Below are 20,892 nucleotides of genomic sequence, written 5' to 3'. Positions count from 1 at the left end.
ACAGTGGCCAGTGCCAGGTGCTTCAGAAGGAATGAACAGAACAGGTAATCATCAAGTGATTCATCCCCTGTCGCCCATTCCCAGCTTCTGGCAAACAGGCTAGGGACATCATTCTTGCCCATCCTGGACCTATCCTCCATGAATTTATCTAGTTCTTTTTTGAGCCTTGTTATAGTCTTGGCCTTCATAAAATCCTCTGGCAAGGAGTTCCACAGGTTGACTGTACATTGTGTGAAAAAAATACTTCCTTTTGTTTGTTTTTAAACCTGCTGCCTGTTAATTTCATGTGATGACCCCTGTCATAAATATAAAGGGAAGGGTAAACCCCTTTGAAATCCCCCCTGGCCAGGGGAAAGCTTCTCTCACCTGTAAAGGGTTAAGAAGCTAAAGGTAACCTCGCTGGCACCTGACCAAAATGACCAATGAGGAGACAAGATACTTTCAAAAGCTGGGAGGAGGGAGAGAAACAAAGGGTCTCTGGCTGTCGATATGCTGTTTCTGCCGGGGATAGACCAGGAATGGAGTCTTAGAACTTTTAGTAAGTAATCTAGCTAGGTACGCGTTAGATTATGATTTCTTTAAATGGCTGAGAAAAGAATTGTGCTGAATAGAATAACTGTTTCTGTCTGTGTATCTTTTTTGTAACTTAAGGTTTTGCCTAGAGGGGTTCTCTATGTTTTGAATCTAATTACTCTGTAAGGTATCTACCATCCTGATTTTACAGAGGTGATTTCTTTACTTCTATTTACTTCTATTTCTATTAAAAGTCTTCTTGTAAGAAAACTGAATGCTTTTTCATTGTTCTCAGATCCAAGGGTTTGGGTCTGTGGTCACCTATGCAAATTGGTGAGGCTTTTTATCCAACATTTCCCAGGAAAGGGGGGGTGTAAGTGTTGGGAGGATTGTTCATTGTTAAGATCCAAGGGTCTGGGTCTATAGTCACCTAGGCAAATTGGTGAGGCTTTTTAGCAAACCTTGTCCAGGAAGTGGGGTGCAAGGTTTTGGGAAGTATTTTGGGGGGAAAGAAGTTTCCAAACAGCTCTTCCCCAGTAATCAGTATTTGTTTGGTGGTGGTAGCGGCCACTCCAAGGACAAAGGGTGGAATATTTTGTACCTTGGGGAAGTTTTGACCTAAGCTGGTAAAGATAAGCTTAGGAGGTTTTTCATGCAGGTCCCCACATCTGTACCCTAGTGTTCAGAGTGGGGAAGGAACCTTGACAACCCCTAATTCTTGTGTTATAAGAAGTGGGAAATAACAATTCCTTATTTACTTTCTCCACACCAGTCATGATTTTATAGACCTCTATCATCTCCCCCCTTAGTCGTCTTTTTTCCAAGCTGAAAAGTCCCAGTCATATTAATCTCTCCTCATACGGCAGCTCTGTAAGCTTGAAACTCCTTTCTCCCTCTGAGCCATTGAATCACTTCCTCTTTTGAGGTACTGAGCCCCTGCAGATCTCTCTGCAGTCAATGGAATTTGCAGGAGCTGCTCATCTCTCAGGATCTCTCCCAGAATCTGAAGTCAAGACAGCCCCAGTACCCTGTTGCTGCAGTGCCCAGTCACAGGAGAGCTGAATAACGTTCCCTGTGTTTCTGGGTTTATGTGAAAACCTTAAATCTGAGTAGACAAAAGTTTGCAGCTCAGTTACAGGCCCTCTGAAGATGTTACGCTGAAGGTTTTGATAGTCTCTTAACTATAGTAGCACAAGTGCTGCTCTAATGCTTCCTGCAAACATTTTGTTGGGATGCCATCCTCGAGGATGGTTGATCAGTCTTAAAGATAAAATCACACCCACAAGTGTAGCTTAGTAGTATCTGAGTTTCCAATCTGAAACATGGGTTCAAATATCGGCAGGATTGACTCGCACCTTCTCGCTTCCGACACTGGGAAATGTGTTGCTATACATATGTATTTTGTGTGGATCTTTGGGAGAGCCCTAAAACCAGGTTTAATTTCTTTGTGGATATAAAGATCCTTTGGCACTCTCCCCTCCCTCTTCCCAGCCACAATGTGTGCCATAATTAGGATGTTTTTTAAAGTGATTCCTGTGAATACTTACATGATTTCATTGCATTTATCTATTTTATTGAACTTGTTAGTTCCTTAAGTAAGGGTTTGTCTATTTCCTGTACAGTACCAAGTGTGAGGTAAGTGCTTAACAAAAAAAATGAAGTGAATTATACCATTATTAATGATGACTTAATACTTAGCAAGTTATTTTTTTTTTCCCCTGCAGTCCCAGGCTGTCCAAACTCCCTGGCTGGGTTTTAAAAGATGGAAACGCTTTCCTAGACAAGGTAACTTACGGAGCTTTTGAATTTCCTTGCCGGGCAAGAAGTCACTTGACGTGGCTGGAGCTGTACTACTGTAACGATATTTCTGTGCTGCTTCCTTGCATATATTTATGTGTATGTCATTAGGCAAAACATTTTGTTGCAATATCTAAACAGTGGCTCTGTGGTTTCAGTCTTTAGAACAGTCTTTAAGGGTCATTGTAAAGTGCAGAAGTAGTGTGTGTGACAGTTTTTAATTTTCTCTTATTTTGTGCGGTTTCATATTTCAGACCTTGTCATTCTGTTGTGCCTTCTATCAGAGAACGTCAAAGCTCTTTACTAACACTAATGAATTAAGCCCCGTAAGCCACTTGTGATGTAGATGAGTATTATTAACCCTGTTTTTAGACAGGGAACTAGAGAAGCTAAATGATTTGCCCATGGTCACATTGGAAGTCTATGGCAGGGTAAAGACTAGAATCAAGGGGTGAAATCGTGGCTGTGTTGAAGTCCATGGGAGTTTGCCATTAAATTAAGTGGGGCAGGATTTCACTCCTGAACTCCTAATTCCAAGGCCTGGAATTTACGTAATTTACCCTGACTCCACTTGAGAAATGTGATCTCTTTGCCTCTTGCATCCTTACCCAGTACAAAAATTTCACAATCAGAACTCAGATCTGTTGATCTGAGGCATCACAGAATCCAGCTTACTCTCCCACAGCTGAAACAGGCATAAGCTCGTTTAATGTTTGTAAAACAGGCAGATGCAGCTCAAATACACATGGGCAGCAGTTTTAATTGTTCCTTTTTCTGACTTCATGCATACCTTAAATCAGAACCTTAATAGTAGGCACGTAGAATTGCAGAGGTGCAAAAAGATTGATGGACCTGATTTTCTTCTGTTTGAAGTCAATGGGAGCTGTGGATGCTCAGCACCTGGGGCCGGCTCTGGGCACCAGCAAAACAAGCAGGTGCTTGGGGTGGCATGTTTCTAGGGGCGGTGTTCCAGTGAAATGTGCCCCCGCCGCCCCAGCTCGCCTCCGCCTGCTCCCCTGAGCACGCGGCCGCCGCTCCGCTTCTTCCCCCTCCCTCCCAGGGGCGGCGGTGGTGGAGCAGAGGTGAGCTGGGGCGGGGAGCGGTTCCTCTATTTCCCTCCTCCCATTACTTCCTGCGCTCTCCCCACCCCTCACTCACCTCTGCTCCGCCTGCTACCCTGAACACGCTGCCTCTCCCTTGCCTGAGAGGGAGTGGGGAGAAGCGGAGCCGTGGTGTGTTCAGGGGAGCAGGCGGAGTGGAGGTGAGCTAGGGTGGGGCGTTGCTGGGCGGGAGCTGCAGAAAGCAATGGGGGGGATGCGGCATGCCTGGGGGAGGAGGCGGGGCCAGGGATTTGGGGAAGGGGTTGGGAAGGGGCGGAGTTGGGGCGGAGCCGGGGGTGGGAGGGCATGAAAAAAAAGCGGGGGGGGGGGGTGGCCAAAAATTGTTTTGCTTGGGGCAGCAAAAATCCTAGAGCTGGCCCTGTCAGCACCTCCGTAAATAAGAGCCTGAGGCCTGGTCTACACTGTCGGGGGAGATCAATCTAAGTCACGCAGCTTCAGCTACGTGAATAACATAGCTGAAGTCAACGTACTTAGACCTACTCACCGCGGTGTCTTCACTGCGGTGAGTCGACTGCTGACGTTCCCCCGTCGACTCTGTCTGTGCCTCTCACGGTGGTGGAGTACAGGAGTTGACGGGAGAGCGCTTGGGGGTCGATTTATTGCTTCTAGACTAGACACGATAAATCGACCCCCCCCTCCCGCTGGATCGATCGCTGCCCACCAATCCAGCGGGTAATATAGACATACCCTAGAAGTAACTTGTGTACAATGAGTCGGGAGAACTGGGAGTAGACTCATTTCTAACTGTGTGTCCTGGACCACACTGCCGTCCAGAACAAATGCCTGTCTGAATGTCTATCAGAACCAATTCCTCATGCATCTCTTCTTTACCATAGATACTGTATCCTGTCCAAAGAACCCACAGACCTGATATGACATCAGTGTCTTGTACAGTGTATGATTTGCTGTAGTTCCATTGGCATTGAATTTGTTCAAAAGATTCTTCAAACCAATGCAGTATCAGAGGGGGGTCACATTTTATTAATTCAAAGGCAGCATCTCCTACCCTTGCATTGACCACTGTAACTGCTTTGAATGACAAATACTCTTACTGATGCTGGAAAAGACGGAAGTGAGAGTCAAAGGAGGGTATTTTGTCATGGAAGGTGGACATATACCCTCTTGCAGCATTATTCTGGATGCAGTTATAAAACCTATTTAAGTCCAGGAGAGACATTGAAATTCACCCTGATCTAGTTTTAATCATTCTTAACTCCCTCAAGATGAGGTGAGGAGACTTTTGCCATTAGATGTAATTGCTCATTTTTTATTAGTTTTCAAGTGCACCGTAACTATTAAGAATTAGAACTGAAGACTGAATCTCATTCCAAAGCTGGCTGAAACCGTTCATTTTGGGACAATAAACAGAGGTGTTTTAAGAGGAGGTGGTTTGTGGGTGACTTGCAGGATGTTACTACGATCAAGTTTGAGGTCACTTTTGTTTACCTTACACACGCATAACCTTGATGCTTGTGATTTTTCAATTGGTTAAACTTTCAGATGTTGCTGTCTTGAACTGGTGGGGAGAGCAGGAAAAATAGATCAGTAGAGATCAAAGGGGATGAAATCTAACAGGAAATGCAACACAAAGCTTAGATCAAGCAAAGGTGTTGGATAAAATGCTTCAAACATATGAGCTAAAGGCCAGATCCTGTTTCCATTAATGCCAAATTTTCACTGACTAAATTGGGATCAGGTCTGGGGTCCAAATCTGCAAAATGTTTTAATGGGCCTGTAAGCTGGTAAGCAGCCTTTCCAGCCACACAAGGAAGAACAAATCCCAACAAGAAGTCACTTCACATCCTGTTCTTTGGGGCTTGCTTTATTTCCAAATGACAAAACTCAAAACCAGAGCAAATCTACTTGTACTGCTAGGAAATACCCACCCAAGGCATTTCCAGCTTCAGCTAGCTGAAAAGGAAGAGGACCCCCTGCTATGATAGCTTCCTTTGCACCACCTTTACTTCTCCTTTCATAACCCCAGCCATGTGATTAGCAATGAACCCCTTACATGCTGGAGCCTCTTTAGTGTTTGTTACAGTGTCCTACCTGTTCATTCAAACTAATGTCCTAATCCCCTGAAGTACTGAACAGCCTTGTCTCCCACTGAAAGCAACCCTAGCACAACCTCTTTCCAGAAGAGAGTGGTTAGAATTGAAAATTAACAATTATAGTAATAAAAAGCTGGAAGTTAGCTGTTGTAATGGAAAGCCTGCAATGGATTTGAAGAGGTAAAATCCATCATGTTAGAGGGAAGTCTTTATTTGTATAGCTTTGTGTTTTAAAAGCTGCTTTTGTATCATCTCTTCTTGCCTATTAATATCCTTTTCCTTATAGGAACTAAAGGAATGTTCTGGCCATGTGTTTGTAGATTCTGTACCTGAATTCTGTTTGCCAGAGGTGAGTTTAATTGAAACCTTAATGCAGAAATAGTATTCCATTGAAGTATCCCGTGACTTTTTTTTTTTTTTTAAACTTCTGAGATATTAAGATATTTGTGACGCTGCAGAAAGAATAGAAACAGGCCCCCACTATTTTAGGAGATTGGTGCAAGACAACTCGAGAGAATTAACATCTGACAGTAGGATACAAAGGCACTTATAGAAGCTACATTGGCATCATAAAAAAGGGAAATAGGATATGTCAAACCTGTATATGACAGTGGATACATGTTCAGACATACAAAACTGTTACTGAAAAAAAAGAAGTTACTTGCCTCTGACCACAGAGGCTTTCATGACGTGCTTAACTGAACTCTTTTGTGTAGCCTGCAGTCTGGTTAAGCCTCACTCTTGTTCCATTAGAAGTTCCTTCACTTGATTTAAGTTTCCTGTGTTCTTGAAGTATAAAGATAGGATTACTTTTGGGCTGACTTTTCCAGGCCTTTTGACTCTGAGAGTCCTGGTCTCCAAACAGACTACTTCAACTTGCTTGGGTCATCTTCCGGTTTTTGACATCAATGTCCCTGGTCTGCTGATTCCCTGAAATGCACCCTTTGCAGCTTCTGACACTTCAATTGCTAAAAGCAAGTTGGTGGTTGGTACAGTTTTTGACAAGCCATGTCATCAACTTTGTGTGGGGAGGCTGCGTGCTACCCCAAACATGCAGGAACGTGACCCCACTTCAAGAACCAGGATGCTTGGCAGTTACTGTCCCTTATTTAAAAAAAAAATACCAAACAAACCTTCTTATGGATGGTGATGCAGAAGGCAGTGGCTGTTCAACTCCAGCTGCCCTTGGCACCAATGTCCTAGGTAGACTTAGTTTCCAGCCTTCCTTTGAAGATGAGACCATACTTCTCAAGGTCACAAATGATCAGCTGCTCATTTTAGGTTTAGGTCAGCTGGCTTTTCTGATGATGCTGCTGGACTGGAATATACCCAGCTCCGCAGCTATCTGGTGTCTGACAGGGAGTTGTAGTTTTGGTGAGTTGCCAGTGTATCTGATGCTCCTTAGTCATAAGGGGAAGACGATAGTGACACCATTTTAGGGATGTTATAGGTAGCTTCTGTTGAGATGCTCCACTGTCTCTCAAGGTTCTCAACAAGTATGAAGCCTTCGTGGTGTAATGCTGGTGATACACAACTATATATCTCTTGCCTTGTAAACTCTCCCCTTTGGTAGAATGCTTGGGTGATATTGCCAGCTGAATGTATCATGCTATGACATTCTTGGTCCCACTAAAGCAGAAGTCTTGCTTGTGGTTAGATCACAAGAGGAAGCTCTCTCTCCTTCCACGCTCTCATTTTTGAGGGGACTTCTGCAGAGGCAGCCAGTTTAAGGTATCACTTCTGCTTACAACTTCTGACAGCCTTGTGTTGGCTGTGGAACAAAAGTGTTCACTCTGCCTGTGAAGTCTGTGCCTTTATTTTGTCCCACAATGACAAATCTGACCACAGGAATACCCTTTTTGAGAGGCTGCTCTGCCACTTGTTCAGAACTCGGCATGCTTGCTTTGTTGGTTTGCCCAACCATGATTGCATTATGTGAACCTGTAACAGAACTCAACCCCCGTTAGGGCACCCTCTGGCAGTGATACAGGCATGTCCTGTCTCTGTTTCCCCTACATTCCCCAGAGACTATCAAATTGCTTATCTCCCCCACAGATCAAACTGACAGCCATCTCGCCCACACACAACTAGAATAATGATGTTCCTCAGGGCAGTTCAAGCCCTGCTTCTGGGCATAATTTATTAATACTGTGCAGTTTCAGACTTCTGCAAATTCTCTCAAAATCCCTAAAGTATGAAAAGTTAAAATGCAGCAGTCCTCCATCCGTACACCATGGTGGTCTTCTCCACCTGACAGTCAACATGCACTCTGTTCCTTATTTCCTTTGCTGCCCTGTTTGAGGTCCTCCACCTCTGGTACTTCTCTGTACTTCTTGCAACTCTTCTGCAACCCACAACTCAGGTTTTCTGTGAGAGGGCACCCTGCAATATTTTGCTCCCCAGGCCCTTCTCCTGTAAGTCCTACCCCTGCTCATTGGAACCTCCCTCCAGGATCAAGCCTTTTGTTTCTGGGCACAGCCTGCTCTTATTCAGCTGGTTTTCCCACATTACCTAGGGCAGTGGTTCTCACATTTATTTATTTTTTCAAGGACCACTTGAAAATTGCTGAGGGTCTTGGCAGACCACTTAATGATCTTTCCAAATGTTGTTTGTACCATTAGCTAATTATTGTAAAGCGCTTTGGATAAAAGTGCTATGTAAAAAAACTTAGTAATAATTAAAGGTTTTTTTGTTCTACAAATAAAAGCACACAACTCATATTTTAATATCAGTAGCTCTCCCCCACTGCGGCAGCCCCCGAGCTGAGCTGGGAAGGAGGGGTGGTCTCTCCTCTCCCCTGCTGCAGCAGCCCCCGAGCTGGGGCTGGGAAGGAGGGGGTTCTCTCCCTGGCAGCCACAGCCATAAAGCTGGAGAAAATAGCCTCTTTCTCTGTCCACTGCAGCCCTGCACGTCCCAAATTCCCCCTACCTCCTCTTCTCACCCCACTGCCCCCCCTCCTATTTCCCTCACCTCACCCCACTGCTCCCTCCTTTCTACTCCCTATTCCCCCCCAAGGCCACCACCTCACCTTACATGTGCATCTTCTCCACACCCGTGCAGTTCCACTAGTTAGGTGAGTGGCCCTTCATTCTCTCGTGTGCGGCAGCCCAGGCACGCACCTTAGAAGAAACTATCCGCAGACCATCTGAATGGAGCTCACAGACCACAGTTTCAGAACCTCTGACCTAGGGGGTCTCTGCACAAGCCTTCTGCCTGGCAAGTTGCTCAGTGCTGGCCAGTTCTCTCCATTTGTGCTCATCCTCAGCATTCTGCTAACAGCTCTCATTTGTTCTCTTTCTGCCCCAGCAGTTCACACCTACTCCTCTCTCAGATCTCATCCAGCTGTCTCTGAGCAACTCACCAGATTCCTGCTTCTCCTTTTCTCATCTGGGGCCTGTGTCTTTATAGAGGGCATCTGCTGTCTATCAGGCCCTGTTGGGAGGCAACTAACTATTCACAGGTGAACTAGACCCAGTCCCCCTTAAATGGGCCAGTCTCCCTGTGACAGCACCCTACATTCTTTGTCTGGCTACATATTAAATAATTCACTGACTTTCATCTGGGCCAGTTGATTTTTAACGTAGGGCTGTCGATTAATCTCAGTTAACTGACGCGATTAACTCAAAAAAATGAATTGCGATTAAAAAAATGAATCGCAATTAATCACACTGTTAAACAGTAGAATACCTATTTAAATTGACTAAATATTTTTGAATGTTTTTTTCTACATTTTCAAATATATCAATTTCAATTACAACACAGAATACAAAGTGCACAGTGCTCACTTTATATTATTTTTTATTACAAATATTTGCACTGTAAAAATGATAAAAGAAATAGTATTTTTCAATTTGCCTCATGCAAGTACTGTAGTGCAATTTCTTTATCATGAAAGAGCAAATTACAAATGTAGGTGTTTTTTGTTACATATCTGCTCTCCAAAACAAAACAATATGAAACTTTAGAGTCTACAAGTCCACCCAGTACTACTTCTTGTTCAGCCAATCGCTAAAAGAAACAAGTTTGTTTACATTGACAGGAGATAATGCTGCCCGCTTCTTAATTACAATGTCACCTGAAAGTGAGAACAGGCGTATCCTCACACCCTTTTGTCAACCGTCTAAATGGGCCATCTTGATTATCACTACAAAAATTTTTTTCTCCTGCTGATAATAACTCATCTTATGTAATTAGCCTCTCACAGTTTGTATGGCAACTTCCAACTTATCTCTGTGTGTGTGTGTGTGTGTATATATATATATATATATATCTTACTATTTGTTCCATTCTATGCGTCCGATGAAGTGGGCTATAGCCCATGAAAGCTTGTGCTCTAATAAATTTGTTAGTCTCTAAGGTGCCACAAGTACTCCTGTTCTGTTTGTGGATACAGACTAATACGGCTGCTACTCTGAAACCTTTCATGACAAAGAGATTGCACTACAGTACTTGTATTAGATGAATTGAAAAATACTATTTCTTTTATCATTTTTACAGTGCAAATAATTGTAATAAAAAATAAATATAAAGTGAGCATTGTGCACTTTGTATTCTGTGTTGTAATTGAAATCAATATTTGAAAATGTAGAAAACATGCAAAAATATTTGAATAAATGGTATTCTATTATTGTATAACAGCATGATTAATTTTTTTAATTGTTTGACAGCCCTATTTTAAAGCCTTTAATTTTGTATATGCTGTGTATATATATTTGAGACCTCTTTATTAGACTGGATCTCTGCACTCAGACACTTCCTATCTTTTAACGATCACATACTAACGGCTTGGCAGGAGAGCAGGCTTTTACTATTGTGGGCCATAGGGTACAACACTCACTCCCCTTGGGCAACTTTCTGAGTCTCTCCCACATTTAAAAAACAACTTAGGTGCTTTTTAGCAGGAGCCCCATAGTGCATGCTTTCTCCCCCTTTGCATTTGTTTTGTTTGTTGCACCCCTTTGATTTATATACAGAACATTCCTAATGTGGTGAGCAGCTGAAGCACTGGGGCTCTACAGTTGGTCCTTTAGGTTCCCCTTTCTGATGAGTCTCCAGGTTGGATCCAAGTGCAGCGCTGAAGTTCACCTCACATTCAGTTTTGTGTGATCTAAACTGCTATTAGCTTGGGCTCCCCTGCACAAGACAGGGTTTGAGAAAAGCACAAAATCAGTGGAGGATTAGATTCATGGAAGAAGCAGGTCCTAGATGCTGCAGTAGAAGCCTTAGTCAGGCATAGTGGTACTTAATTGGCACTGGTGAGGCCTCAGCTGGAGTGTTGTGTCCAGTTCTAGGTGCCACCTTATGGGAAAGATGTGGACAAATTGGAGAGTCCAGAGGAAAGCAACAAAAATGGTAAACAGTTTGAGAAACCTGACCTATGCGGAAAGGTTTAAAAAAAACTAGGCATGTTTAGTCTTGAGCGAAGATGACCTGAGGTGGGACCTAATAAACCTTCAGTTATATTAAGGGCTATTATAAAGGAGACTGTTATCAATTGTTCTCCATGTCCATGAAGGTAGGACAAGAAGTAATGGGCTTAATCTGCAGCAAGGGAGATTTAGGTTAGATATTAGGGGAAAACTTTCTAACTCTAATGGCAGTTAAGCTCTGGAATAGGCTTCCAAGAGAGGTTGTGGAGATTTTTAAATACAGGCTGGATAAACACCTGTCAGGGATGTTCTAGGTTTACATGGCCCTGCCTCAACACGGGGCGGGGGGGGGGGGTGGACTTGATGACTACTTTAGCTCCCTTCCAACCCTACATTTTTATGATTCGGTCCAGCAAGGTTAGAAAGATAAATGAATCATGTGTGGTCTGTATCCTGAGATGGTTCTTCCTGCTTTTATTCCCTTTGCCCGTTCTTTGCCTCATTGAGTTGCACTTTGAAGAGACATCTGCAACTTCACTCATGATCATGGGCTGAAAGCGTGAGAGCTAGAGATATGAGATCAGAAATGTGTCACTAGAACACTAGGGTCAGGCTTCTGGAAAGTTGAGTAACCTACTTTTCTGCCATTTTATTCAGATCGATGGACCGAGCCTTGTAATGGGATAATCTGTGCTTGATAACTTTTGAATCCCATTAGCTGCTTTATAATATCTGAGTTAGAGGTCAAATGTCTTGTAAATTTCTGACTTGACACCATTTGTATTATAGCATTACCAGTAAATATCTCTAATTAAAATTCCTTCGTGTGTTAAATTTTCTCCTTTGCCTCTTTTGAACCATTACTGTAGCTGTCACATAAAAACAAATTGGATTCTACCTCTGTTTCTTAGTATCTGATGAAGTGTCACAATCTCATACTCGAATACTGTGATGGAAAACATTGTGACTGATAAAGATGTTAAATAATGCAATGTTTAGTGTGTGAAGTGCAGGAATGTAGCGTTGTCATTGTTAGATAGACTGGTGTTCATCTAGTCTACTATGCTGTTTCCAGCAGTGGGCAATACCAACCAGCTGCTTGAGAAGAAGATGCAATAAACCCCATAATAGATGGCTGTGGGATAGTCCAATGGTGATTGGGTGAAATGTTCACTCATGTTGATGGACACATGCTAATTATATAATAAGAAGTAATGTTACATGTTCATTTATTGCATTCATACATACTCAAGGGTCTGTGTGGTCTAAAACAGACAAATCAAAGACTGGATGACCTGAGCAACCCAAAGAAGGGAGTAACTTAGAGGTTTTTAAAAAATATTAACTCATGGAAAATCGTAACTGTTCCCACAGACATTATGTGCCCCTGTTTTAATGGTTAAATGTTCATCAGGTTACAATGAAAAGTGTGTAAATACTTGAAAAACAATTTTGCTTTGTTTCCCAAACTGTGTGTGCAAAGATTACAGGTCACTTGTCTTTCCCTTCTGTTTTCAGACTGAGCTACTAGACCTGTCTACGGTAGATGTCATCCTGATCTCAAACTATCACTGTATGATGGCATTGCCCTATATCACAGAGTATACTGGATTCACTGGAACAGTGTATGCCACTGAGCCCACTGTTCAGATTGGCAGGTGAAAAGCCCTTTAATATTCTCTAATTCTTTTCCTTCACTACTAAGGAAAAGGTGTTAAGGACAGTGTGGGTAGAGGTATGGCATCTGATGTTCCTAAGAGGCTTTCAGGCAATAGTTGAAAGTTAGCCAAGTCTTTACAGCTGAAAATGTATTAACTCAGTGTTTCCCAAACTCTGTGGCTGGCCCTGCTGTGAGTGCTGTGTGTGGGCACAGGGCAATAGTGCATCCCAAACAGGGCAGCTCCAGTAGACCCATTGTGACTTGCAGCGGTGTAATTCCAGTGTCGCTGACCTCAAGCCTTCAAAGATCATGATTTCTTAGGCTTTGAAAAGCAAGAGATTTTTAAAAACCCAATAAATTAAAGCATGCTCCACAACCATGAGGGTAAGAAATTTGCTTATTTTAAAAGGAAAACTCAGATTCTCCTATAATCGCATGACTACAGTTGCTGAGGCTTTAAGGGGAAAAAAAATCAAATATTGTGAGACTCCGGATAAAATTCCAAGATTTGGCAACACTGTAAAGGTTAATGCAGAGCCCAGTCTTGCAGCCCTTACTTACCCTAGTAGTCTTGTTGACTTCAGTGGATTCATCCATGCAAGTAAAGGTTGCAGGATTGAAACTGTTTAATGTATGCAGCATAGTTGTAGTTGTCTTGTTCCCAGAATATTTGAGAGACCTCATGGGTGAGATAATAACCTTTTATTGGACCAACTTCTCTTGGGAGAGAGAAGCTTTGGAGCCACACAGAGCTCTTCTTCAGGTCTGGGAAAGAAACTCACAGCAAAATGCAAAAACAATCTGTTCCAACCCTGGTGTTTGCTGATCCCTGAATGGAAATGACATGGCAAATATTAAAAAGTCTTCTCCAGCCTCTGTCGTCATGTAAAATAGATATGTATCTTCTGGGAACCATCTTGCTACAGCTTTTCTTCATAAAGCAAGGCATATATACATTTTTGGGATCTGAATGGTTAGTTCAAATGTGGTATCACTCTAATACCCGGTACAGCCTCTATCTTGAAGACTGCATCCGGAAGTTGCAGGAGCTAAGTCTTAATGCTAACATTGCACTTGACCTTTTCAAAGTGCTGTGCGGATATCAGCTAATGTGTCTTTTCCATCTCTAACTTGTACAATCGTATGACGAACGATTCTTCAACCCTAACCCTAGATGATCATGATGGTCCCTTCTGACCTTAACATCTATGAGTCTAACGAGAGAAATATGATAATGTCCATTGTCATTCCATTATTTTAGATGAGCCAAAAGTCTGTGGGCAGGTCCTCAGCTGGCATAATCTAGCATTTTTCCATTGACTTCAGTGAAGCAATATTGATTTATACAATCTGAAATTCTGACCCTGGAAGTCTGGAACAGTGTGGCTTTTTTCTTGTTTTAGCCTATAAGGAAGAGAGGATTTTAAAAAAAACAACATATGCCATCCCATGAATTTTTATGCAGTATGTTAGTAGCTAATGCAGTGACTGTCACTGTAATGAAATATCCTAATTTCATGCAATGAGAATTCGTGGTGTTTTTGATTAATGCTAGTAATGGTTCCTTTGCAGACTTCTCATGGAAGAGCTGGTGAATTTTATTGAACGTGTGCCAAAGGCTCAGTCTGCCTCCTTGTGGAAGAATAAGGAAGTGCAGCGGTAAGGAACAACTTGTTTGTAAAACTACAGTGGCTGTCAAAAGCTCACTATAATGATGATTCAGTTGCTGGACTTGCAGCCCTTAATATAACCAGAAAAAGAATCCTGAAACAAACATGGTTATGGTTTCTCTTCTGATACTTTGCATGGTGGTGTCTTTTTCCAAACCACTAGCCAAATTAATTCTTAGGAAAATGTGTGCCGAATACACAAAGGCCTGACTCTGCTCTCTCACTAGTTTAATTCGACTGACTTTACAGAAGTGACTCCTGGTGTAAATGAGAGTAGGCTTGAACTGTTATCCATGCATCTGTAATGTGCCATTACATTAGTATCCAGATTTTGTATGCATAGTTAAGAGTAGCGTCATTTCTGTCTGCAACGCTGCGTGCTTCTTGTTGCTTAATGCTCCAAGCTGACAACTCCACATTAGGGGCATTTTCATATTATCAAATGTTTGGGTTTTTTCCTTTTGTTTATAGAATATTGAAAACTGAAATGAGTCGTGACGTATAACTTCCTTGGTGTTTTCTCAAACTAAAATATATACAGACATTTCAATGTTAACTATGATAATTACATATTAATATTACACCTACTGCTGTTGTCCTTTGTTTGTACAAGCCTAAGTTAGTCCATTGCCTTATGTAACCACAATTTGAATATGGAACTAAAATCAAGTGTAATGTGGCGTACTTTAATGAAACAGTTTTTAAAATAGGAAATGCCTTAAATTGGGGCTAACTAGGTTTTCCCAAGGCAATAAAAGCCATGATTTTACCTAATAAAAACCACCTTTGGTAAATACCATGCCATCCTTGATTTTAGAAGTTCAGTTCTTTAGCAGGATCATTCTTGGTGGTCATATTCCAGGAGAAATGCTGTCTACCTGTCTGCAGTAGCAGTCATCTCTTTCAGAAAGGGCTACACCAAGAGATGAGCTTTGCATTGCTCCTGAAGGACCTGAGCCAACACCCATAGAAGCCAATGGGTCTTTTAATTGGTTTTGTTGGAGTTGGAACAGGCTCTAAAGAGGGCAAGATGTGGGTTCATTCTTCTCTCCACTGGTAGAAAAATGCCTTAGCCCTGAGAGTTTCAGCCTGGGAACTGTCTGCCATGGTCTCTCTGTCAGCTGCACCTGTTGTAACGTTACCCGGGGTTCTTTCAACCCAAAGCTCTTGGTAACTTTTACTCTGTGCTAAGGTGATGTCAGGAAATAAATTGGGGAGACATGGCCGTCTGACTGATAGATGGCTGTCACAAACAGGACAACACAAGAGTGCTTTCACTTAAAGCTAAATTTTACTTAGCCTCAAGCACTTCCTCAACAACTTAGTAAAACACCCCCAACCCTTGATCATTAGCTGAGTGTGGCTCTCGAGTGGCACAGAGGCAGGCTTCCGGGGGCCAAATCTTCCATCTGCTAGTGGTGACTGCAAGATGTATCCATAGGAGAGTCCAGAAGAGTCCAACTACCTCAAACTTTTCCCCCTTATTTATACATTAGTAATAGAATGACATGACCCTTAAAGAAAACTTGTTAAGCAAGCAGTTCCAATGGTCAAGCAAGAGGTTTCTTCTGATTATTGATTAACCAGGGGTGGGTTTTTCCAGAGTTTGCAGCCTTGAGGCCCTAATAGATATTTCTGAAGCACATCCTGCTCTTCTAAAATGCATGTATCAGCAACTTCAACACAATTCTTATCAGGAAGGAAGCAGGGTAAAGCTGCCCTTTCTGTGGCACCCAAAACCCCCTCTCCTCCTGCCTTGGTCAAGCTGAGGTTGTTGCTACATGGCCAATTTACAGCCTGCTGACTTGGCTGCTTTTAGCAATAAGCCATAGTGGTTTCAGGCACTTTACTGGTTTGCTGACATCTCCCTGTATAGTAGCGGGATGGAGATGGAGCAAGAGTCAGTCCCTGAGCTGGGTAGAGGACCTGTGTACAGCATGGAATACAGTGTGATGAGCTGTAGTCAGGAGTCTTAACTAGAAGACAAGCTGCTGCTAATTCCTGCAGCCTCCAAATGGACGATCTCTAAAGCTTATATCATGCCCAAATACTTTGTAGGGAAGGGCAGAGGAAATTGGTAGAATAATCTTCTACCAGCATGGTATTGAAGAGTAACCAGTAAATAAGTTCAGCAGAATTTGATTTTTTAAAATAATTTTGATAGATTATATTTAATTTTTTAAGCATTTTTTTCTGTTTTTATCCATTTAAATTTTCATAGTTGTGGGAAATGATGGGGAGGTCAGACAAGAATTCTTTAATGGTAGTAAACATTGAGATTCAGAAAGTTAAAGCTCTATGACTGTTAAAACACAAATCGTCAACATCACAGGTCAAAATATAGCAAGTGAATAGCCGTAAACTCTAGTAAGAGCTCAAGCAGCATTCTTCTTTCTTCACCTATCTGTAAATTTCAGTTATCATCAGATATTTGCATGTGCGCACGGGTATGCTGAAATTGACATTTACAGATAAAAATCTAAGCCTTCCAAACCTACCAGTAACCTTAAAATGCATCAGTAGCAATATTAGTGATCACCACTGTGTGACCAGCCTGATGGACCAGTGTTGTCTGGTACTTAATTAGAATGGGGAACTGAGAGCAACAATTCCGGGTTCTATTCCTGGTTCTTTCCGTCACTGACTGGTCCTGGGCAAGCCTCTTAACCTCTCTCTGCCTCTGTAAAATTGAGCTAATCACCTTCTAAGGGTGTTGTGGGCTTAATTAATGTTTGCAAAGTGCTTTGAGATTTCAGGTGACAAGTGTCATGTAAGTGTAAATGAAGCTGATTATCATAGCCTTTGAGCTAACATCCACTAGTCCACAAATTAATACCTGATTAATAATATGCTCAGGGTAAAAATGGCATCAGTTGTTTCAGAGGATCCTATCCTTGTTGTTGAATTTCAAAGTTTTAAAAGTACTTGGTAGCTGCTGCTGGAACAGAATACTTATTACGTTCGAGTCTGTAACTTTTTACAAAATGTTCACCCTGATCAATCACCATTATTACTTTACAGCTCAGCTCGTTTCACTCTGATTAGTTAGTATGAAACACAAAGTATTATCTTCATTAAAGCGCTGAAGCAATTTAAATGCCAATACTGTAAAAAGTAAGTGCCTTATAGTGGGTGGCACTTTTCCATTACCAGATTCAGCATGAACTAATTACTTAGCAAGTTTTATTACCAGTAGTTTTTATATTAACTGAATAGGCGTTTGAAGGTTCTATAGAAACTCAGCCTTCATATTGACTCCGATCCTGCTAAGTCCTTGTATTGCGGGTGCACAAAATGCCTGTTTTCCAGGTATTAGTAGAGGCTAGGCACGATTCATCTGTGGAACTCATTGTTGCAAGATATGATTGAAGCTAAGAGCTGAGCAGGATTCAGGAAAGTATCATTTTATGTAATGAGAACATCCAGAGTTGCATTAGTAATAAGTTAATAAACCCAAACATTTGGAAGGAATATAGGCCCTCACACTTCAGGGAATCTACCTCTAATTAAGGGGGGGGGGGTAAGAAACTTTCCTTAAAGGCACTTTGTTCCACAATTACCCATTTAATAGTTTCCTCTAAAGTACCTGGAACTGGCCATTGTCAGGATACTGGACAAGATAGGCTGATCCAATATGGCAAGTCCTCCCTTCCTCCAGCTGGAAACCAGTTTGGTAAACATTAGGCATGGTCCTCTGCACTGAGCAGGATTAAGTCATATTTTACAGATGCGGGAAGCTGAGGCACATGCGTTAAGTTAGTTGCCCAAGACTATGCAAGGGCAAAGTTAAGAACAAATTCCAAAGTTCTGATGCCAGAGTTCTCATAAGAACCATTAGCGCATGCTGCCTCCCATTACCTGGGTCTTATCTGCACTGAGTTTTTACCAACTGCCCCATCATCCACCCAAATATGTCCGACAGCCATGAGAGGGCCCACAGTGGGGTAACCGTGAGGAATGCATAGAGCTGAATGCCATCCTCATATAAGTAGTGTTTCAGCCCATAACCCTTTTCTTCTGGCAACCTCATACACAAGCTGAAAAATAGGGTAGTAGTCTAAGGGCAGATCTTCAGTACCCGCCAGATATGTGGGTAGTGATCGATTTATCGCCTCTCATCTAGACGTGATAAATCGATCCCCGAACGCGTTCCCCATCGACTCCGGAATTCCAGCTCGAGAGAGGCAGAAGCGGAGTCGACGGGGGAGCGGCAGCAGCCCACTTGCCGCCATCCTCACGGCCAGGTAAGTCGACCTAAGATATGCCGACTTCAGCTACGCTATTTGCATATCTTAGATCGATTCTCTAAAATTAGTAGGTCTAAAACTGCAGAATCCTGGCAGGGTGACTTCTGAAGACCAAATCCCCATTGCCACCTTAAGAAGTCATTCTAGGAGTGAACTTGACCCTCTGAAGAGTGGTTCTGCCCTTCCTGCTGGGGATTTTAACATAATTCTCAGTCTCTGAAGATCAACTATGTCCAAGGATGCTAGAAAATTACCTTTGTCTGCAAGGACAGATCCCCACTTTGGCCACTGCTAGGAGACCATTCTGGGAAGAATAGGCATATTGTGGCATTCAACAGTAAACGGCTTCTTATGGCAGGTACGAGACACTGCATTGAAACTATTGCCTATAGATCTTGGGCTCCTATCTGCATTGTCTCGCTCCCTGTTTTATGATTTCCCAAAAGAGGCCTTGGACACTTCATTTGCCTCCTTAACCCTTTCCCTTTCAGCCAGTGTGCACTGGAATTGCAGTCATTGCGGTAGGCATGCATGATGGTCTTGGCAAGAGCTGGCCTTAATCCTTTCTTCAGTATGTTAAATTATGGAGAAGTTCTCTGAACTAGTAGACATAACAATAAATTACATTCCTTTAAGCAAATTTATCAAAAAAACTTGACCAATTTTCATAAATCATGGGAAACTGGTTTGAATTAGCCTTTGATTTAGCATTAGTTTAATATACCAAAAAACCTATTCTTCTTCCGTGTTTTGGCAGCTTCTGCCTTGGTTCATGTTGCTAAAGAAGATTTATTTCCCTGAAGTTAGCTACCCCTTTTACAGGCTCTGACACTACAGGTCACACCTTCCCCTGACAACACTGGCCGACTAACTTGCAAAAAATACATATGTATGCAATGTATGAAAAATAGAATGGATGAAGTTTTCCAAGGTGTGAAAACTCAGTACTTCCATGCATGGATGTCAAAGTGCTTTGCAACATCAATGAATTTATTCTTGCAAATTCCCTCTGGAGAAAAATATTGTTTCCATCTTACTAATGTGGAAGCATGTGACTTAGGCCTCTGAGTCCCAAAGTTTGCAGCAGAGCTGGGAATAGGCATAGGGTCCCCGGATTCTGGGTCCTGTGCTTTACTCACAAGACCATACTCTCCACCTGTCTGTGTTCAGATTCACAGCTTCAGAGGTGGGTGTGTTGCAGGCAAATCCAAAATACCTACTGTCCCTCAAACCCAAATTCTAGCAGTGCCTTTTGCTATAAACACAGCCTATCTGTACTTCAGATCTGCTACTATTTCTAATCCATGGTAAAAATGATGCTGCAACCCACCTTTCCCCCTACTGTTTCCTGACTTAAGGGGGTTGGGAACCATCAGCAGAAAAAGCTGGAGGAAGTGTTTTCTGGGGCCAGGTGGCAGTGGCCCATCCCGGCTTCTGATTAGCCAGGAAAACCTCCCAGCTCAACCTTCCCTTCATCCTTGGAACTGGCCAGTCCCCAGAGTGCGAAACAATGTGGAGTGAGTTCTAGGAGCTAAAACGCGACAAAGACAAATAGAAATAAAAGTCTAGCAGCCGAACAGGAAATCCTGAGAATGCCTAGATCCCATTTGATCTTTACAGGCTGTTGCCCGCCCCTCTGAAAGATGCAGTGGAGGTGTCTACATGGAGGAGGTGTTATACCATGCCCGAAGTGAACTCTGCACTCAGCAAGATCCAGCTGGTGGGGTATTCTCAGAAAATTGTGAGTATTGATACAGTTAATGTCAGGCAAACAAGAGCAACATTTTTTCCCCTTCTCTTTTGTCTTTGTAGGAATCTTGGGGCGCCCTCATTTTCCTATGCTCTGCACCCATTCTAGATGCTGTGTTGGGGCTAGTCATGCTAGCCTGGAGGGTGGGACAGGATTCCATTCAGTGCTCTACATCACCTGCCTTGTGAGGAAGATTCCCCTTTGGTGAAGACCAAGCAGCTCTCTGGATTCCTCAGGGGAAGCTAGTTTTAACATAAAGCTGAGATTCATAAAATTAAAGCTGGCCCAGTGGGAGGTGGAGGTGTGTTCTGAATTAGCATATCTTCTGGGTTCCCTGGCCACGTCCCCTCCCCAGCCAGTACATCTCACTTCTGGGGATCTGCTGAATGTCTCTGTCTTCGCTTTTCCACCTCCTCCCCTCCCCAAGATAACTGGAGTTTGTGAGCACTTTACACTGGTGCAATCCACCCCATCTGCACGCTTCTCCTTTTGGGCCCTCTGCTGGGGTTTTTTGTGCCATAAGCAAGTACACACCCTAGAATGAATTAAACCCAACAACTTAATAGCCTACCTTTAGGATAAGGCAGTGGTCACCAACCGGTAAATCATGATCGACTGGTCAATCATGGAGCCTCTGCCAGTTGATTGCAGTCTTCGGCCACTAAAAGTACGGTGGCACAGCAGGGCTAAGGCAGGCTCCCTGCCTGCCCTGAC

General features: G+C 42.8%; 1 protein-coding gene across 1 annotated transcript in view; it reads left to right on the top strand.

Annotated features, from left to right (window-relative positions):
- The window catches only part of INTS9 (integrator complex subunit 9), an 80,093-nt gene that overhangs the window by 9,605 nt on the left and 49,596 nt on the right, over positions 1-20,892 (top strand). The window contains exons 3-7 of the mRNA XM_084623898.1: positions 2,238-2,298; positions 5,769-5,831; positions 12,370-12,509; positions 14,084-14,170; positions 20,049-20,169. Of these exons, the coding sequence (XP_084480024.1) occupies positions 2,238-2,298; positions 5,769-5,831; positions 12,370-12,509; positions 14,084-14,170; positions 20,049-20,169 (472 nt within the window). The remainder of the gene's footprint in view (positions 1-2,237; positions 2,299-5,768; positions 5,832-12,369; positions 12,510-14,083; positions 14,171-20,048; positions 20,170-20,892) is intronic.

Source organism: Lepidochelys olivacea (assembly GCF_965140295.1).
Source record: "Lepidochelys olivacea isolate rLepOli2 genome assembly, chromosome: 3".
Classification (NCBI taxonomy): Eukaryota; Metazoa; Chordata; order Testudines; family Cheloniidae; genus Lepidochelys; species Lepidochelys olivacea.
The sequence above is the reverse complement of the archived record's forward strand: the minus strand, read 5'-3'. Positions and strand labels throughout refer to the sequence as shown.